Source organism: Malaclemys terrapin, chromosome 3 (assembly GCF_027887155.1).
Source record: "Malaclemys terrapin pileata isolate rMalTer1 chromosome 3, rMalTer1.hap1, whole genome shotgun sequence".
NCBI classification, from domain to species: domain Eukaryota; kingdom Metazoa; phylum Chordata; order Testudines; family Emydidae; genus Malaclemys; species Malaclemys terrapin.
Genome location: NC_071507.1, coordinates 4,089,033 through 4,110,909, shown reverse-complemented (window position 1 = coordinate 4,110,909; position 21,877 = coordinate 4,089,033). Strand labels below are relative to the sequence as shown.

The 21,877-nt window shown below is 41.8% G+C and overlaps 1 protein-coding gene and 1 pseudogene across 2 annotated transcripts in view; one reads left to right on the top strand and one right to left on the bottom strand.

Annotated features, from left to right (window-relative positions):
* MAP4K3 (mitogen-activated protein kinase kinase kinase kinase 3) overlaps positions 1-21,877 on the top strand; it is a 122,808-nt gene that overhangs the window by 59,220 nt on the left and 41,711 nt on the right. For both annotated transcript variants that reach the window (XM_054021282.1, XM_054021281.1), the window contains 4 exons: positions 12,250-12,308; positions 13,631-13,669; positions 13,958-14,011; positions 20,709-20,751. In XM_054021282.1, the coding sequence (XP_053877257.1) occupies positions 12,250-12,308; positions 13,631-13,669; positions 13,958-14,011; positions 20,709-20,751 (195 nt within the window). The remainder of the gene's footprint in view (positions 1-12,249; positions 12,309-13,630; positions 13,670-13,957; positions 14,012-20,708; positions 20,752-21,877) is intronic.
* Positions 684-764, bottom strand: LOC128835180 (U4 spliceosomal RNA; annotated as a pseudogene).

Sequence of the window (21,877 nt, the reverse complement as noted above, 5' to 3'; positions counted from 1 at the left end):
ATTTTCTTTGTCAACCTTGGTTTTGTTTTTATTTTTGTTTTTCAAAGCTAAAGTTTTGTTCAATTGCTGTACTTGCTTTGCCTCTGTAGAACAGTTTTTCAGGCTAAGGGTTAAGTTGTATGAATATTTCTAATGAATGGAAGGAAAATATATATAAAGTAGGTCAGTATTATGCATTAACTGTAATGTCTTAAACTTTTTTCACTATGTCTAGGAGATATTTCTTAGCATTTTTTGTTTGGCAGTTCCTTTAAACATCCATTTGAAAGATTAGAAAATGTGTGTGTTTTTAATGTTTTAATATCCAAAATGTAATTACAGTATAGCGGGAATACAAACATTAACGTGCATACTGTCAAAACCATGAACATTCAAAGAGCTAGGTCAGAAATGTGATTGTCTCGGCATTTGGTACTGCCCTACTGTACCTGTTCTCTTTTCCAACCCTTCTCTGCTTTAGCAATGCAGTGTGAAAATCAAGCCAGCAAGCTTTACTCTGTTCTGCTCCTGGGTCTTCAAATGGCCAGAGACCCCTGTATCTGTTGTTGGTGATGGTTGCTAGTTGTGTAAAGTAGTCCGAGCACCGTTTCATTTCTTCAGACTCTGTACTAAGTGGAACATGCTGTGCTACCAACTAAACCCAAGTCGTCTTTTGGTTTGTAAACTGAGCATTTCATGTGGAAGTCCGTTGAGGAAAAGTTTTCAACTAGCAAAAATCACACCTCAGATTAACCTCATTGGTTATGATACTGCTAAATATGGAACAAAACGATGGCTTTTTACATCAGCTTCTCAGAAACTGTATCTGCCAATAGATAGCTACTGATAGCTTAAGCTGTACTGACTGCAGTTTTGGAGGCAGTCCTGTGTAGATTTTCTCCTTATCACACACAAATGTCCTTTAACAACTTTCTTGGGACTACAGCTCCAGTTTCTCTGCCTCCAGCAGCATTGTCCTGCACTTCAGCTCTGCTTTTCTTTCAGCTACTGACTCTTCATTTTCTCACTTTTTTTTCTTGCCACTTTCATCTCTGCTGCATGCAGATGGTTCCTGCTGTCCTCGTGAGTGCGGTTCTAGCAGATCTTTCCATGGTCATTCCCAAAGGGACTCCTGCAGCCCCTCATAGATTGGCATAAGCCCATTACAGTAGCTGTTGCCCTCTAGCCCACTGAGTGTAACCTGGCCTAAGATGCCATCTAAGATGCACTTACAGCATGTATCCTGACCAGACCTCTCCTTTGGCATCTCCTCTGCCCCATGGTTTTAAACTTAGGACAATAGTGATTGCTACAATGAAGAAAGAAGGAAATATGGTTTTAAATAGGAGGGGGGTTTTCTAGGCTGTGAACACTTTCCAGACCTCTCCTCTTCATCTGCATCAGGCACTCTCCATTCTGCAATTCCACAGGCTCATTGTGAAACAGAGAAGAGCTCTGACTCAGTCACAGGATCCCAGTCACTTTGAGATTTGGTTTTGTTTGTTTTCTCACCTACCAAGGTTGTTCTTCTGGAAAGCCCAGAAACCGAAGGAAGTTTTTCTCTTGTCTTCTGCACGAGACCATGCTAATCACGCTCTCCCTCCTCTAGATCTGTTAGTCACAGCTGCAGACGCTGTTCACTAGACAGTATATGGTTTCTTCAAGCCTTCATGAAGTGGGATTGAGTAGTCCTCTCATCAAGAGGCTTTGACTTCTCATTTCACTTGGGTCCGGAAATTGTTCCACTGTGGAACATATACCTGATGAGGGACAAGCCTTTGGCAAACCCATGAATCTTCAGGATCATAACCAAAACAAGCGTCAGAGGTTGGAGAGTCTCTATGGGGCATATAGATAATGACAGGGACTATAGTCCAAGTTGGAATTTCAGATCACCATCAAACTCTGTGGCACTCTGGTCACTGGATCTAACCATTCAGCAGCCTCTTCCCCCATCACTACACAGATTATATTTAAGAAGTTTGACATTTGAACTGTGGCCACTGGTAAAAATGGACAGGGGAAAAATTAAACCTGTCTCTGACGCTGCCATCTGGATCCTCTGGGAGATAGAAAAGGTTCAATGGTTGACTTCTTAGTTATATCTAGGGAAATTTCAGCACCCAAAAAGACTGACTAGCAGATCCACCATAATTCATGGCAGATACCAAACTAACAAAAGGGTGCTATTGTAGTGCCTTCCACAAAGGGACATGTTTGCTTCACATCTAAACAAACTTTCGTTCTGTCTTGATCTAGGCACCCCATTGGGGACCTTGATCACCCCATTAAGAGGGTGGATGCGCTTTCTTCAATGGTCAACCCCTAAACCTCTATGATAAACACATGCCTTTTCTGCCAAAAAAAAAAAAAAATGCATATGTATTTGCCAAAAGGCCAAAGTCATCCTCATCCCCTGTCACTGTCCCATAAGGCCTTGTTTCCCCAGTTTGTATTCAGCCTGTCCATATCAGAACCATGGCAACTCCCTCAAACAAGGAATCTTCTCCATCAGGACCCAGTTCTACCCCTGGACCCAGACAGCATGTGTGTAGCAGCTTGAGATCTACCTTTTAAAAAATTTAGTGATTTTTTTGGGTGCTTCAGTTCTGGGTGCCCATCAAGACACATGATTGTCAGAAAGCGAGCGTACTTAGCACATTTTGAAAATTGAGTCCCTCGTATGTGTTTCAGATTGGGCACCCAAATTCACTAGTCATTTTAGAAACTTCAGGCCTGGATGTTAACAAAATAATTCTCCAATCCTTTGGCTTCTCTTCTCATCTGATTGATGTTTTGCTTACATCCAAGGAGGACTCTACAAATCAGGCATATTGGAGCAATTGGCTGTTTCTTTAGTGGGTGCTATACCAGAAGTGTCCCTCCCCTTGAGGCACACCTCTCCTTCCTTTTGGAGTTTTTGTTAGAGGGCTGTATCAGAGGACTGAGTTACAACACCCTTGAATGTCACATACCAACTCTCAGATCCTGACTAAACAATGACAACCTCATCCTGCATTCTCCCATCACTTGACTTTTTCCAGTGTGCTAAATGCTGTCAACCGCCAGTCAGAGCCAGTTTGCAGAATGGAACCTTAATTTCATTCTGAATGCTCTCAACAAATCTCCTTTCAAGCCTCTGGCAAAAGCTGCCTTCCATTATCTTTCTATTAAACCGATGTTCCTCATTGCTACCACCTTTGTTCAAAGAATTAATGAGTAGGGAGATCTCTTGTGTAAAGAACTCTTCCTCCTGTTTTTCACAGATAAGCAGTTCTTAGAACTGTTCCCACATCATTACTTAGGAAATTTCCTTCCCTTCCGTCTGAACACATCCTGCCCAAAGGAAATGAATTAGTATTCCCTAGATATTAGAGCTGTAAAATATTGCCCAAATGGAACAACTTTTTTTTCATAATGCCAAGATCCTTTGTTTTGTATGTGGTCCATCCTACTTTTTTGGAACCAGTTTCAAATTCCACATTTCCCCATAAGTCATAGCAGCTATTAAGGGATCCTGTATTCATTTCCAAAAGGCTCCCCATACAGGAATAAGTGCACTCACTACTTATTGTGGGCAGAGAAGGGACTGTCCATCATGTCAGGAAATCGCCACCCTGGGCTTCTCTCCGTGCCTTCATTAACACTGTAAGGGAATGCAGAGTCCCCTAGCAGTGCAGCTTTTGGTCACTGGATCCCGGAGAATGCACTAAGCTAGTACCCTTCCTAATTATTAGGGGTTTTCTGATATATAGTTTGCTTGTTTCTGTTTGGAGGTTAGTATTCTTGTATTGGTCACTGTACCGTTATGACACTTTGGGGCTTACCAAGGGGTACAGGGTGAATCACTACTGCCTCCTTACAGCGCGAGGGAGCCTTGTCTGTGCTCCCTGGGGGAAACTCGCCCAAAACTACAGGTTGCTGCCTGCTGGCAACACAAGCGTCCCACTCCAGGCTCTGCAAGTCCCGCTCTTTCACTCCGCAGGCTAGCAATTTGAATATCCCGGCCCTTATGTCATATAAAGAGACCAGTGTACAGTTTAAATTCCCCCATTCCTTTTCTTTCATTATAAATCAACAAGACTCTTCTCCCTAGAATAGCCACAATTTTTGTTTACATTACATTTCAAAAGTGAATTGGGAGGGGAGGTTCTTGAGATTGTCCTCAGTGGAAAACATAAATATGAACATTATTCTTAAGATCCAATGGAAGTAAGTAGGATGGGGGACTGAGTCCAAGGGATTTTTCTTTCTTGGCCAAAGAGAGTTAGATTTCTGAGACAGCCAATTCTGTTTCTGGCAGACCATTTAAAATATTGAATCCAGTAACCAGTCACTGCAGAGGGATTACAATAGCTAATCAGAATGGATATATTTCTCTTCGTTGTATGGGTTCTAAATAACAATAGTGATTGTGCCCCTCAGACAACCACAGACAGAGTGCAAGAAATCGCAGAACAAGGGGGGAGGGAAAACTGCGGATATGCAACAATAATTTACAAAATTCCTGCATGCTGATTAGCTGAGACTGTTTTATTTGGATGTTTACTAAAATCCCAGAAGACTTAATTCTCTTTTTTTTTGTAAAACTACCAACATTATCTAAAAAGTTGAACACATTTTTAATAAAATAAGGACAAAGGAATTTGGTGTATGACTTAAGTTTTATTCAGTAAGCATTCTCCTTTATGGGTGAATGAAATGCTAAGAATCATTAGTCATTCCTTCCACTGGGAGACTGGAAAAATGGTGATATTATATTAATGGAAGATGTACACGATCATTTGATTAACCATCTTTGAACAACTAAGGTATATTTGTATTGTCAACTGATCAGGAGTTACCTTATCAGCAGCTAGTAGCATTTAATATCGAAGTGTTATACACCTTTACCCCGACATAACGCAACCCGATATAACACAAATTTGGATATAACGCGGTAAAGCAGTGCTCCAGAGGGGCGAGGCTATGCACTCCAGCGGATCAAAGCAAGTTCAATGTAACGCGGTTTCACCTATAACGCGGTAAGATTTTTTTGGCTCCCGAGGACAGCGTTATTTCGGGGTAGAGGTGTACTTCCAAATTTTATTACTGACCACTTAATTACAGTTTCAGGAATAGCAATTGCAATATCCAATTATCAATTATTAGTTCACTGTGCATATTCAAAGACACTTGTTGAAAAACTATGAAAAGTAAATGGGAAAGTGAATTTCAAGTACAGCTCAAGCCTACACAATAAATTTGTTCCAAATTAAGAGTATAAAACTAGCAGAAAAGCAAAGCTACAATTATAGCTCATGCATGATGAGATACTTCATGACATAAAATAAAAGTTGTTTTATCCGGTACTTCATGAACCGAAAAGCTCTATAAACCGGCATTTCTGATCTTCATTGAAATTCCGGTCTATAGGGCTGTTGGTACGGGGCTGGCAGGGGGTTGGGGCGCGGGAGGTGGCGTGGAGCGCGTGCTCTGGGAGGGAGTTTGGGTGCGGGAGGGGGCTTGGGGTGCTGGATCTGGGGACTGCTCACCTCGGGCAGCTCCCCGCAAACTGCTTCTAGGCGGAGATGTGACAGGCGGCTCCACATGCTGCACCCGTCCTGAGTGCTAGCAACGCAGCTCCCGTTGGCTGGGAACCGCGGCCAATGGAAGCTGCAGGGGCAGCGGCTACAATCGGAGGCAGCGCACAGAACTGCCTGCCACGCCTCCGCTTAGGAGCAGCTGAGACGGGTCGCTGCTTGTGGGGAGCTGCCCAAGGTGAGCGGCCCCCTGATCTGGCACCCCAAGTCCCCTCCCGCACCCAAACTCCCTCCCAGAGCCCTAATTTAGGATAAAAAGATTTTCCCCTGGAATGCATGATTCATTCTCCTGCATGACTTTTCTTTATTATTATCCATTACACTGAGATTTTGTAAGTTGCCGTCCACACTCTTATGTTGTGCAAAGTGGTGGGTTTTTTGCCCAAGTAGAACTCTAGTTATAAACAATACTAGCAATTCAAGACCAGTTCACTGTTAACTGACCTCTTAGAATAGAGTGTAATTTGGGACATTTTGTGGCTCATATTAAGATAATTTAATATTTTTTCCATATTCAATTGATGATGATTGTATATCTTGCAATATTATTTTGAAAACATAGGGCTCAGATTTATTTAATTTAGTGTTTTATGTTCATGTGCTGCATATTAATTCCAATCAACTGATATTACTACCTCCTGTGTGTGAGATAATGGTATAAATATAGATAGAGTGCAGTATATATGTGTTTATGTACACGTGTCTATTTGTCTGTATTTGTTCATCAAATATGTAATTGAAAGTTTTATAAAATTTTCAAACTCAGAGCATTTGGATGGAGATGAGGATATAGTTTTTATCCAAATCTCAGTCTTTACAAACTCCCTTACTCCCCACTGATTGATTTTAGTGTACATAAGGAATTAATTTACCCAGCAATGAAGTGCATTTGGGTGAAATACAGTAATGTTTGAAAAGCAAACAGGAACACAATACAGCAGTTTAGAACAGGAAGTGAAGAACATAAATGCCCATTTGAAAACATAGTCTAGTAATACTGGCAGACATCGTGGTAGTAAACTGGATAAAAACAAAGGTTTTGTCCCTTTAAAATATATAAGCATAAATAACACTGACAGATGTCATCTTTCATAAAAAAATAATTGCAGGGCATATAACCATCAGTGACAGATAAAGAATCTTTTACATTTTGTAGAGGTTTGCTTATTTTCTCTTATTAAATTTTCTGTCACTCCTGCAGAATGTACACTGTCATGTACTATAGAATGTGTAAATTAAAGTAGACAGACACTTTAGCTCTGTCCAGCGTAGGACCTTCGCTTTCCATTTTTATAAGAATTTGTGTCTTATACTTTTGGAATTTATATTCAAAATGCTTTTCACTTAAGGTGGGAAATTTCTCTCACTCTAGATAGCTGTGTAGTGCCTAAAGGGAAGGTGTCACAATTCAGGGCAGTTGCCACCTGTATTTCCCTCTTGTGGTCCAGCCAGTACACCCACTCTCAGGTTTCTGGCTCCCCAGCCATCATCTCTCTTGGATGGAGACATGTGTTTCTCTCCATCCTGACCAGGGTATTTCCAGGCTGCACAGTTCCTTGCCTACACTGTGAATTCCCCAGCAAATGCTGACTGCCTGAGCAAGCCTGCTTTGCTTTTGCATGCAATTCAAAGGCTATCAACAGGGTAATTGCCACAGTAATAAGTTACTACACAGCTCTTTCTAAGCAAGTACATTTAGTCTTAAGGTGAAAGCATTACAGAGAAAACATTAAAACAATAAAAGAAGCTACATGCATGCTGATACGCTTACCAGAGATCAGCCCACCTCCAACCAGGGGTCTGGTCGGTGAACAGTCCTGCATATCCCAGCAAGGGTTTTTTCTGTGGTTCAAAGTTGATGATAGCTGTGAGCGCAGAACAAGCACACCAAAGAAGTACTTCCTTATGTTAGTTTTAACGCTGCTTCCCTATAAATTTCATCGGCTGACCCCTGCTTTCTTTGTTACGTGAAGGGGTGAGCAACACTTCCTCCGCACAATTCATGATTCTATAGACCTCTATCATCTCCCCCCTTAGTCACGTCTTTTTCCTAAGATGAACAGTCCCAGTCTTTTTAATCTGTCTTCATATGAAAGCTGATAATTTTTGTTTCCCTTCTCTGTCCTTTTCCCTATTCTATCTTTGTTGAGTTGGGGTGACTAGAACTGTGTACAGTATTCAAGGTGTGGGCTTACCATGGATTTACATAGTGGCATTATGATATTTTCTGTCTTATTATCTATCCCTTTCCTAATGGTTCGTAACATTCTGCTAGCTTTTTTGACTGCTGTTGCACAATAAGCAGATGTTTTCAGAGAACTATCCATGATAACTCCAAGATCTTTCTTGAGAGGTAACGGCTAATTTAGACCCCATCATTTTGTATGTATAGTTGAGATTGTTTTCCAATGCGTATTACTTTTGCATTTATCAGAATTGAATTTCATCTGCCATTTTGTTGCCCAGTCCCCCTGTTTTGTGAGATCCCTTTGTAACTCTTCAGTCAGCTTTGGACTTAACTATCTTGGGTAGCTTTGTATCATCTGCAAACTTTGCCACCTCACTGTTTAGCCCTTTTTCCAGATCATATATGAGTATGTTGAATGGCAGTGGTCCTAGTTAACTCCTCGGAGGACTCTGCTATTTACCTCTCTTCACTGTGAAAACTTTATTCCTATCCTTTGTTTCCTTTTAAGCAGTTACTGTTCCATGAGAGGGCCTTCCCTCTGATCCCATGACTCCTTATTTTGCTTAAAAGCCTTTGGTGCTGGACCTTGTCAAAGGCTTTCTGAAAGTCCAAGTACACTATATCGTACAAGTACTATGTCCCTCCAGTGCAGGGACGCCAACATGAGAGCTGCACTGACAGTGGAGAAGCGAGTGGCAATCACACTGTGGAAACATACAATGCCAGATTGGTACCACTCAGTCGGAAATCAACGTGTAGTCAGGAAATCCACTGCATGGGCCCTTGTCATGTAAATTTGCAGGGCCATTAATCATCTCCTGCCAAACAGGACAGTGACTCTCGGCAATGTACCGGACATAGTGGGTGGATTTGCAGCAGTGGGGTTCCCAAACTGCGGTGGAGCAATAGACAGCACACACATCCCTATTTTGGCATCAAACCTACTTGCCACCGAGTGCATTGAGAGAAAAAGCTACAGTGGTGCAATTGTTGGTGATCACTGGGGATGCTTCACCCACATCAACGTGGGCTGGTCAGGGAAGGTGCATGACGCTCACATCTTTAAGAACACAGGAGTTTTCAGAAAGCTGCAAGCAGGGACTTTCTTTCCAGACTGGCAGATTAGCTTTGGGAATGTTGAAACGACAATAGGGATAAGTTACCCGTTGCTCCCCTGGCTTATGAAGCCATACACCGGCCATTTCAACAGCTCCGAGGAATGATTCAACTACCAGCTCAGCAGGTGCCGAATGACAGTTGAATGTGCTTTTGGTCGATTTGAAGGGGCATAGTTTACTCACAGGATTGGACCTCAGTGTGAACAGAATCAAAATGGTTATAGCTGGCTGCTGTGTGCATCTCTACCTCTCTTGGTTGTACAACTACCTCTTCTAGGACGAGGAAATTAATGAAAAGTCCTGGTCTTGTGGGCAGGGGGCATCCCTGTAATGGAAAATTTATGTACACACTTAACTGAGATTTCTTCCCCTGAATTGGGCTCGCCTGTGTTCAACTGCTTGGACTGTGGTGGAATCAAAAACAGGTCTTGGCTTGCTGCACAGCTGGGTCCCCCAGTCACCAGTCCCCCATCCTCCTCCTCCCCCTCGCTGTTCCCGGTAGAGGCCTGTGACTTGGACTCTTTGGAGGTATCTTCAGTATTGTGCAGGGTGGTGGTGGGGTCTCTGCTGAGTATGGCAGGCAGCTCATCTTAAAAGCAGCAGTCGATGGCTTAGCACTAATCGATTGTTGGCTTTCTGGTATGCCTGGTACAGCTCCTTAGCTTTCATGCAGCACTGTTACTGGGCTCTGTAGTACCTCTTCTCCTGAATCCCCTGAGCAATCTGCTCGTAGGTGTCCAAGTTTCTACGGCTGGTCCATAGCAATGCTTGCACAGCCTCTTCTCCCTACAGGTCCAGGAGAATCAATGTCTCTTGTCAGAGCACATCTGGAGCGCGTAGCCAGCATGCTCAGTTTCACTCAACAGTGGAGAGCTGCTTGGTGTGCTCGCCAAACCGGGCAATCAGGAAAAGAAATTCCAAAATTTGCAGGGCTTTAAAAGGGAGGGAGGACTCTTGGTTTACGTAGTTCACAGTGGTAACCAAAGTGGTCAGTGTGGCGCATTTTGGGACAGCTGCTGGAGGATTGTTAGGGTTGACATAGGTAACAGTGTCTACATGCACGCTGCATTGACCTTCGTACATTGACCTTGGCTTACAGCCACTTGGGGAGGGGGTATTACTGTGTTGGCGTAACAGGACACTTATGGTGGGTGACAAATTTAAGTGTAGACGCATGCACAACTAAGTTAAGAACATAGGAATGGCCATACTGGGTCAGACCAAAGGTCCATCCAGCCCAGTATCCTGTCTTCCAACAGTGGCCAATGCCAGGTGCCCCAGAGGGAATGAACAGAACAGGGAATAATCAGATTGATGCAAGGCAGCTTATGTCAACATAACTTTGTAGTATAGACTAGGCCTTAGAGTCTCTCCTGTCCTCTCAGTAACCCCCCACCCCCTTGGGCCCAGGCAGCCTGGGAGAGGAAGGTGTCTGGTTTGAATGCAAAGGGGACAAAAGGGGGACTGGTAGAGAGAAAGGTGTAGCTTGGGACTGTAGGATTGGGGAGAGAAACTGTGACTGTCACTGGGATTGGGAGGACTGGAAGGACTGGGAGGCATGAGGAGGGTGCGCAGATCTGGAAAGGAATTTGGGTGTCGGAGAGAATTGGAACTGGTTGGTCGAAGAGAATGGGACAAGGAATTGAGAGGTGGGGAGACTAAGACGGGATGAGAAGTCTGAGAAGATAGAGACTAGTACTAGAAGTCTGGGGTCAGATGAACTGGGAACTGGGACTGGCTGGGCACAGAGACTGGGCGTGTGGAGAGAGAGACTGGGAGTTGTGAGGACACTGGGACTTGGACATTGAGCCTGGAGGAGAAGATTAGGACTGGCTGGGCTGGGAGACTGGGCTGAGAAGCCTGAGGAGTGGAGTAAGCATTTCTTCTTTGTCAGGATGTCCCTTCATATGGGAGAGTGAGAGGCTCAGGCTATGGAGCGCCCCTTCACTGTGGGGTGGTTGCCTATCTAATCTGTCTGTACTAGTCTCATCACTGTGTTACCAGGATATCTGTTGGTGATGGACTGGATATTTCTGGAATGGGGTACACTTGAGAGAGTTCTGTTCTATACAAGCTGCTAAGTGGTGTCTAAAAATTTTAACATCTTAAAACATCACTCATTTCCCAGTATAGGTGAACCCCAAGTGTTTAGGGGAAGGAGTTTGTGTACACACTTCTCCAATCCTGACCTGGCCGAGGAGAGACAAACATCCCATAGCTTTAATAGTCTTCTCTTGGGACATGCTAGTATGGTGATTCTTTAAGGTGAACTCTGCCTATTCCCATTAATGATAAGCATGCCTTCTGGTACATGAGCTCAGAATTTTTGAGAGCAGTGTCTCCTGGGGTTCCTTGCCACCTCATGCTTAGTCTTAAGGTTACTTAGCACTTTGTAAGTTGTAAGTGCTTGATTTTGCAACTTTAATGTCTGGTTAATGTAGTATTTTGAATTTCATAACCAAAAAATTTACATGTAAAATAAATAAGCATATAGTAGTTGTCCTTAAAATATTTGTTGCCTTTATAACTAAAACAAACAAAATATTTGCAGGAGTCCCTATATAGTATTTATTTGGATAGTGCCAATTGTATACTACAGACATTACAAGATCTCTGCCCTGAAGAACTGACAATATAAATATATACAATTAAAATGAACACAGAGATTGGGTGGATTCAACAGAAAATAGTGTGACTAATTGAAGGTTAACACACCATTGGCTAGTTCCACAAATTTGATGTTTTCGTAGTTTGGGGTTTTTTGAGTCATCAGTGGAAAGGCCCCTCTAGCTCAGAATTTCCCTGAGGAGGGGACTGTGGTTGAATGGCTTTATGAAAGAAGTGTGTTTTATGGAGGAATTGGAGGAGATGTGAGGCATGGCAGAGTTGGGGCATGGAAGGGATCCAGGCTTAAGAGGCCTATGAATGAGAGCCTAGAGCAGGGGTAGGCAACCTATGGCACGTGTGCCGAAGGCGGCACGCGAGCTGATTTTCAGTGGCACTCTCACTGCCTGGTTCCTGGCCACCAGTCTGGGGGGGTCTCTGCATTTTAATTTAATTTTAAATGAAGCTTCTTAAACATTTTAAAAAACTTATTTACTTTACATACAACAATAGTTTAGTTATATATTATAGAGTTATAGAAAGAGCCCTTCTAAAACGTTAAAATGTATTACTGGCACGCAAAACCTTAAATTAGAGTGAATAAAGACTCGACGCACCACTTCTGAAAGGTTGCCCACCCCTGGTCTAGAGCCAAGAGTGGCAGTAGGACAGAATTAGTTGTGTGGCTTGGGTACAGTGAAGAGGGTGAGGCAAGCATGTGATGTGTTTTTAACTCTCTTGTCTTTTCATCTTAAAGCTCTTTCTCTTATATTTATAGGATCTGCAGCTAGAATATGGTCATGGTCCCCAGAGTGGCTGCTTCTTAGGTGCAAATAAGTGAGTAAAAGAGGGCATTTTTCCTTGGTTTTTAAAATTTAATTGAGACTTAAATTCATTGTTTAAATTTAAAACCACAGGTAATGTAGTAGTAAAATGTAATTTGATGTTTATGCAGTAAAACGTGATAAACCTTTGGTTATTTATAGTCGTGCAGTTTTTAAACTATTGACTTCTACAATAATAATCACTCCAGCTGATATAGAGAGAACGTTCTCAGCATATTGAGGTGTACTCTCAAGATATTGAGATTGTCACCCCCATCACCTCTAGAATGTCATTATCAGTTTCAGACATCAGAGTCTGTTTAGTGACAAACTTTCCCTTACAGCAAGGTATTGCCCTTCTGCCCAAGTCATCTGGCCAGTTATGGGGATGTACTTACACGTGTTTGTTTAAAAAAAAAAAAAAAAAAAAAGACAAAAGAACTTAAAACATTTACACATCTATAGAGAACTCATTATTCATTATAATTTTGTCATTAAGTTCCTTAAAGGTTAAACTTTACGTTGTGAGTTTTGATGTAGTTATCCAGATACACGCACTGTATGAAATGAGATAATAGTCGTTCTCTCCAGCCTCGGATACTTTAGGTGCTTTCATATTTAAAATGACACTGTCTGTACAAGTCAAACTCTTGACATGTAGCTTTATAAAAGAGAAGTTTCATGAAAGCATAGGTATTGCATTTCCTTCACTCTGTAGATCTTTTTTATTTTTCAGTAGGGAATAATATTAACATTTTCAGGAATCCTCCTTTCTGTAAAAATCCTGCTGCCCTTTTGTTGCATGCATGTATGCAGATGTTTGCATGACAGCCAGCATGTGATGGGCTGTTTCATAGATTGGCTTAGAAGTTGTAATTTTTTAGCATGTTGAAATCTGCATTTTGAGGGGGAAAACATAGTACTATGAAAGATGTGAATTTTAAGATAATAAAATTGGGACTAGTGGTCTCCTGATAGTTTAATCTTTTTGTCACTTTCACTTTTTATGATAACATACTATTTAATCTTAAGTATCTTGGTTTCAGTTTAAACAGGTAAATATTGAAATAAGCCAAAATAGCCCTAGTTTGCAGTCCAGAGGTGATGGCTAGGTACAGTAATTAGGAGTACGCTAATAAATGTAGATAAACACTGTTTAATAGCATCATGTAACTATACTGAAACAATGAAATTATTCTTCAGCAAAAAAATCGGTGTATCTTATTAGAATAGAGTAGCTTATTTTGAATTGAGAACTTTTATTCATGTCTTCTTTTCCAAGTGCTTTCTTCAGTTTGTGTTCAGTTATTTATTGTATTCTTATTAATTTTGAAGGAGTCTCCTAAAATCAGTTGAAGAAGAACTGCATCAGCGGTAACTTTTTTATTTTTCTCTTGTGTTTTTCAAAGTGTTTTTTACATTGATTTCTTGCACCTGTTACCATCTACTAATGCTCATTTGAAGATATGGGAGAGGTCTCATTTGTCTGGGCTTAATTTGTGCTTTAAAGAATAATGAAAAAGAAAATAAAAATACAAAGCAACATCATAATGTTCTGTATAGACGGTGCCCTTGAGGTATTGCATACCAGAATTCTTTCATAGTAGCTAGAGTCATTTTAATGAAGGGCACTCAGCCATGGTACCTTGTTCATTTCCTTAGGGGACATGTGGCACATTTAGAAGATGATGATGATGCAGACGATGATGCTAAACAGTAAGTCATTTTTTATTTTGATGTATCTGCTCTCTGATTCATGGGTCGCTGAAAATTTTATTTTGTTTGAATTGTATTCTGAATGTGAGAACACCTTGATTTTTTTTTTCCTTCTGATATATTTGTAAAGTAGCAAAATCATAGTAATCTCTGTTTGGATCACATCACTGGTGTTTTGCTTTATTCTACTGATTGATTTGCATTAATATTGAAATAATAATTTAATGTTCAGCTCTTTTTGTACAGCTCTTCCGCAGTATCTTTTAATTATTTTCTTTAATTTATTATAATTAAATCAACATAAGAACAGCCATATTGGGTCAGACTAATGGTCCACCTACCCCAGTATCCTCTCTTCTGATTGTGGCCAGTGCCAGATGTTTCAGAGGGAATGAACAAAACAGAGCAGTTATCGCGTGATCCACCCCATCATCCCTTCCCAGCTTCTGGAAGTCAGAGGCTTAGGATGCTCGGAGCATGGGGTTGCATCCCTGATGATCTTGGCTAACAACAGTTGATGGACCTATCCTCCATGAACTTATCTACAGTAAAAGCTCTTTTAACTGGCACTTCACCAACCGGCAAGCTCTATAAACCAGCATTTCTGCACTGAAAGTCTGGTTTACAGTGTAGTTGGTGCGAGGCCGGCAGGGGTCTGGGGCATGGGAGGGGCTGTGGCATGCGCTCTGGGAGGGAGTTTGGGTCTGGGAGGGGGCTTGGGGCAGGGAGTTGGGGCATGGGAGGGGCTCGGGGTGTTGGATGGGGGGGAGCGCTCACTTCTGGCGGCTCCTCGCAAGCAGCTCCCCTCCCTGCTATTGCTGGTGGAGGCGCGGCCAGGCAGCTCTGCAGGCACACTGCTTCTGTCCCCGCTCTCCGAGCACTAACTCTGCGGTGCTCAGCCCATTGGCCGGGAACTGCAGCCAATGGGAGCTGCAGGGGGCAGCGCCTGCAGACAGAGGCAGTGTGCCTGCTTGCAGAGCTGCCTGGCTGCACCTCTGCCAGGAGCAGCAGGGACGGGGAGCCGCTGGAGGTGGGCATCCAGCATCCCAAGCTCCTTTCCATGCCCCTGCCCCAAGCCCCCTCCCGGACCCAACCCCCCTCTCCCCCAGAGCCCATGCCCTGCAATCCCGCCCATGTCCCTGCTGCCCCACACAACCCCTCTGCACTCCAAAGCTCTCCCTCTGAGTTAACTGGCATTTTTAATTTACTGGCACTCCCCGTTCCTCCAGCATGCCGGTTAAAAAAGCTTTTACTGTACTTCTTTTCTGAACCCAGTTATAGTTCTGGCCTTCTCAACATCCCCTGGCAACAAGTTCTATAGTTGACTGTGCGTTGTATGAAGTAGTACTTCCTTTTGTCTGATAATTTCATTGGGTGACCTCTGGTTCTTGTGTTATGGAAGGGGTTAAATAATACTTTCTTATTCACTTCCTCCACGGCATTCATGATTTTATATAACTCTGTCATATCCCCTCTTAGTCGTCTCTTTATCCAAGCTGAATATTCTGTCTTTAATCTAGCCTCATATGGAAGCTGTTCCATCCCCCAGTCATTTTTGTTGCCCTTCCGTGTACCTTTTCAATTTCTAATATATCTTTTGAGATGGAGCAACCAGACCTGCACACAGTATTCAAGGTGTGGGCATACCATGGATTTATATAGCAGCATTATGATATTTTCTGTCTTAATATCCCTTTCCTAATGATTCCTAATATTCTGTTCGCTTTTTTGACTGCCACTGCACATTGAGCAGATGTTTTCAGAGAACTATCCACAATGACTGCCAAGATCTCTTTCTTGAGTGGTAACAGCTAATTCAGACCCCATCATTTTGTGTATATATAGTTGGGATGATGTTTTCCTCTGTTAATTACTTTGTTAATTACTACATTTAATTTCATCTCACATTTTGTCACCCAGTTTTGTGAAATCCCTTTGTAACTCTTCGCAGTCTGCTTTGGACTTAACTATCTTGAGTAATTTTGTATAATCTGTAAATTTTGCCACCTCGCTAAAATTCTGATCTGGAAAAAGGGCTATACTGAGCTAATGAAATCATCTGTTGCAACAGAAACCCTGGTGTATTATTATTTACAACATTAAAAACATCATACTGGAAAGTTCTAATTCATATTAAATTTCAGTGGAACAAATACTATGACTATTCTAAATCTAAGTTTAACTATGGTAGAGGCAGAGGAGAACTGAAAAGGAATTATATTAAAATGTGAAACCTGTATGTATGAAAAGACCACCTTCTTAAAACAAATCCATCGTTTGCCTGAGATAGGAAAGAAGACTGTTTTTGATTCCCTTTTACTTTCCTGCTAATGGATGATCTTCAAAGAGCTGTTGCGTTATATTAGAAACCTGTGAACTGTTAGTCGAGTTTATTAACATTCTCATAGAGAAACTAAATATATTTTAATGAATCTTCTCATTTTAGCTGTTCCACTGCTATTATGACTATTTATCAAGGAAAGTTTTTTAACAATGTATACGCTTGTCACCCCTGTATTCAATGAGAAGGGCAGCCATCAGCGAAGAGGGACAAGTTTTACAAATGATGTGCTTTACTGATTGACTAATATTGGGACATGGGTTGGTGACAGGAAGTAGGGTGCTTGATATATGACACAACACTAACCTTTGGATTGTTTTTCTATTAATTATTTGGGGGGAAGGTTCCAAAGGTGAGATGGAGACAAAAGTGCTGACATTGATACTTACATTTGTGGTACATGATTTCAGAGGCAGGTGATATCACATTAAAGATGCAGTTATTTAATTATTAGTTACCTTTTCAAAATGGCGGCATATATGCTATTTGAGATGTGATGCATGTAGAAAAGTTCTTAATCGTTTTTCCTCTAAGAAGAATTTTCTAGGTTTTAAAACAAACAAACAAAAACAAAAAAAACACATAACTTAATGCAGGGGTGTGTTTGGTTGGTTGGTTGGTTTGTTTTTTTTTGGTCTTCAAAGATAAGATTGGATAGAACTTACTCTTGGTTTGCTCAAAGCTGTGTGTACAAATGGGATAGCTCAGGCCACTTATGCAGTGGAATGTAAGTGTCCCCATAGCACTCCATTCCACCAATTCCATTCTGATTGCACTTGATGAAGAAGCTGTGTTGGATAGCTGCAATGCTGTCGTCTGTGCTGCAACCAGCTCGGCTTGATGCGTCTTCTAATGCTCAGTTCGTGTCTCTTGTTAAGTTTTGTTTAACATTTTTTCCTCCTCATCTCAGTCTGTCTGTAGTCAACACCACCTACTTAAAGTCTCAGGACTTGACTCTCTTGCCTCCTGCTTTCCTGAAGCACTTTGCACTGGCTGCTTTGCTTGATACTCTAGGGATCCTTACTCCTAGCTCCTGCTCCGTCAGAACTTTCACATCACTGTCTTCATGTGGCTCTTGTGTTTCTATGGTTTGTTTCTTTATTCTTTCAGGATACGTAAGAAAGAGCCCAGTAGTTTCAAGAGATATTTTGAGTTCAGTCTGGCCACGTTCCCTATGGACAGACCCATCTGGTGTGTTCTCTGCCTCCAAAAGGACCATGATTTGCTCACAGACTTCACCACAAACAGTCAGGTCCTAGAGAGAGAACCAGAAGGTCCGTATTGGCTTTCTCTGAAACTTTCTATAAGTCTGGCAAGAAGCCTTGAAGGCTTCAAACTTGAGTGAGCCACAGTCCAGTCCCAACGGGTCAGTCTTCTACTTGTTCTTTTGGCGACTTGTAAAGCAACAGTAAAGGCTGACATCCAAGTTTGTCATACACTCTCTGGCTTTTGGTGACTTGGATGAATCAAGGCTGTCCCTCCAGAGAAGGATCTTGAAGGGCACTGGTTCACTAGATGTTCCATGGTTTGGATGTCTTCTCCACATTCATGGCTGTCATCTGGTCACTAAAGCTCCGCATCAGTCCTTCTGATATCAGCTTGATGGAATGAGTCCAAAGCCCCGCCTCAGTACAGGTGAGACATTCAGCTGAACCCTTGGTGTGTCTCTCTCTAGAGCACATTGAGGGCTCTGCACTTCTGTTATTTCACACACATTCCACAAGACCAAGTCATGTTGAAGAGTTCACTTGACATGCAACCATCTTTGCCCTCGATTCCTGGAAGCAACCGAAGTGTCAACCTACCCCAGCCACATTCAAGTTGATGTAATCCACAATCCTGAAGATAGGAAAGATTCATAGGTCTTATATCTTGAGTGCCTGGATACTCTGGTGAATAGTGTCTTCATATCACATTGACTGTGTTGAAGTTTTTTGCATCAACTCAAGTACATCAAAGCTGTGTCCCAGTGCTGATGCTGCCTGGACCCCTCAAGGCTGTAGGAGCTCTGTATGCACTGATATCCAGGAACCATACCCCATGCCTTTAGTTCTGATACTTTGTATTAGCCATGCTGTTGATTCCACTGACACAATCCAGGCCAGTAGCCTCTGTGCAACCAGTGTTGATAGATAAAAGGTGTTGATTAGCTATCTCCCAGCAATGACACAGCATCCTGTGATGTCAGCCTGAGATGCAGAGAAGAATGTAAAGGAAAATTTTCAAGATTTTAACTTTGATATATGATAGAGGATTTGAGTGAGGGTAAATGAGAGAGAAGATAGTTAGTTACTTTCTTTGTTAAAGATGAAACAAGGTTCCTAGTATAAACTGGATTCTGAACTCCTCTTCCAACTCCCCTTCTCCAACCAAAATCAACCTGACCTTATGCTGGGATAGAACTTCTCTGGAAAGTCTTAGAGAAACCAGGCAAGGGAAGATAAGTGTTCCAAAAAAGTTCTCACTTCTTGGATATTTTCTTAACCCTTTTTTTGGAGAAGCATAATTCAAAAGCAGTTAAATTTCTGTGCAAGAATTCAAGATTTCAGGGCTGCATTCTCAAAATTATTCACACTAAATATTTTATACTTCCAAAAGATAAGAAAAATATTTCTAACAGAACAGACTGTACAACAGTATAGGAATGCAAGACCAAAATTACAGCAAATCCTTTACAACAAAGTGCTGAGGAAAAAAAAACTTGAAATAGCTTTTCATTTTATGCTGATATATTTTTCTCCAGGACCAGGCTGTTGAATATTTGCTTCGTGAGAACTCAGGTCCACACAGAATTCTGCAAGGAAAAGGAAAAAATATTACTGATCACATTACCGAATAGTAGGTTAATAGTATGCTGTGAACAGATTTGCTGCTTTGCATATGGTTGAGATGAAGAATCCAGTGGTCACGTCCATGAGCCGTCCAAGGAAAGATGTTTGCTGCTTTCATCATCATTATTTGCAAATGCACAGGTGGTACAGTAAAGATTGGTAAAAAGTATCACAGAATGATAGAATCATAAAAATGTAGGGCTGGAAGGGACCTTGAAAAGTCATCACATCCAGCCTCTTGTGGTAAGGCAGTACCAAGTGAATCTAGACCATCCCTGACAGGTGTTTGTCTAACCTGTTCTTAAAAACTCCAGTGATGGGGATTCCACAGTCTCTCTTGGAAGCCTGTTCCAGAACTTAACTGCCCTGAGAGTTAGAAAGTTTTTCCTAATATCTAACCTAAATCTCCCTTGCTGCAGATTAAACTCATTACTTCTTGTCCTACCTTTAGTGGACATGGAGAACAATTGATCAGAGTCCTCTGTATAACAGCCCTTAGCGTTTTTGAAGACTTTTATCAGGTCCCCCATCAGTCTTCTTTTCTCAAAGCTAAACATGCCTAAGTTTTTGGGGGTTTTTTTTTAAACCCCTCCTCAACCTCAAAAAGGTTTCCTAAACCTTTTAACATTTTTGTTGCTCTCCCTTGGACTCTCTCTAATTTGTCCACCCCTTTCCTAAAGTGTAGCCACAAAAATTGGACACAGTACTCCAGGTGAGGCCTCACTAGTGCCTAATAGAGCAGGATAATTGCCTCTCCTGCCTTAAATATGGCATGCCTGTTAATACACTTACTTTGCACTTCACTGAATTTCATCTTGTTGATTTCAGACCAGTTCTCCAATTTGTCAAGCTGTACAAGTTTAAAAAAAAAAAAAAAAGTGTCAAAAGGGCTTAGGTGAGCATCAGTAGCCTCAGGGTCAGCAATGTGGCGTTTGGAAAGTCTTCCTGGTAGGCCAGTCTGAGATGAGCAGCCATTTAATAGATGTGTGCTGTCCTCAGCCGCACACCTCACCACCCTATCGTAATCCTGTATAATCATCATCATTCCACACGACCATCAATACATTTTTAGTAAATCCAACTAATATCCTGTATTCCCCACTTAAGTATTAAATCCCTCTTCTTTCTTTCAACACATGTTAGATTCACGCTGTGTCCTCTCTGCGTCTCCCTGTTAAGAATCTCTCCTCTCTTCTCCTGCACAAGTCCATATAGCTTCAACAGCTGAGCATTTCAAAATTGTCACTTATGACTTCAGGGGGAGATCTCCGGGGGCACTTGAGTTCCTCCTGCTTGTATCTGGGGCAAAGGAGGGAGCAACACTGAAAATATACATCGTGTAAGTGTTTAGAAATAACACTGGTATTGATCAAAAAGCTCAGGATGTTTCAATTATTTGTATAGCGTTTTAAAAGTATAAAAATAAATCGTACGGTGACCGCATCAAGAATAAAGCATTGTGAGGATGTGTCCGAGATCTGTATTTGGATAACTTCTAAATGATCTGTACTTATTTTCTTTGTAGCGCTACAATTAAACCTAAAGTGCCACCTCCTTTACCACCAAAGGTAAGCAGGTTTTTCCACTGTATTACATAAGGGGAGAAATGTGCTAAAAATATTTGTATTTAATTTTTTCCCAAAAAATTCATAAGTGTCTAAATGACTTAAGAGTCTCATTGACTTAAGCACTTTTGAAAACTTTACTCAAAACTTCTATTGGCCCCAAATTTATCAAGGTGAGATTTGACCTTTCAGTTATTTGTGTACATCTCTAATTTGGGGAAATGTGTATAATAGAATCTGTGGTATTCAGCAATTCGGAAATGGTGTTTGAGTGTACCATTAATATTTAGGGAGGGATTAGTTTAGGTATTTGAAGGATTTGGGGGAGGCAGGAATTCCCACCAAAGGGCCACCACAGCAAGAGTCTTGAGTACTAACTTCAGCTGCAATGATGGGATACTTAAATGGTTGTGTGTACAGATCAGATCTCTCATACTGCCACTTACACAAACACTGTTGATCTACACTTTCATTGTACATTCAAAGTAAATTTAAAGGTGCAAAAAAACCCTATGTCTTATTCTGAGTGTGTCCATTCACCAACGCTGGGTGGGTTAACCATGCCTGCTTTTAGCTGTGCAGACAGGCCTAGAGGAATTCTGTGTTTTGGCATCAAAATGTTGCCCTTTAAGAGTCTGTTAGATGCCGCCTTGCCCCGTCTCTTGCAACCAGTCTGTACTTGAGCTGTCAGCCTCTGCCGGTTTCTGCTTTACAGGCTTTTTTCCTTTCATGCTCTTCCAACGGATCTCATTTTTATTTCCTCAATCTGCAGATTCTGGCCCTAGAGTAGCATGCACATCAGCCCTTTCCTTGGGTTGGATGAAGTCACAGGCCCCCAGAGCCTAGTGTTTCTCTGCCCCACTGGCCCAGCCAGTTCTGCAGCTCAGTGGGCCCATGGGGTTCCTGGCTCCAGTGGATTCTAGCCTAATGAATCTGCTGTTACGTTTGTGATTGCTCCCTTCCTCGGCAGGGAGTGCTGTAGCTTTCCATTTTACAACTGGGACCTTTGAGAGCCTTGCAACTTCCACAACCTGACCTTGCCAATTATGGCTACCTCCATGTGCTGTAGATATTCATTAACCATGAGTCTTCCACTTCTCATAATTGACCACAGAACAGCAGACACAAA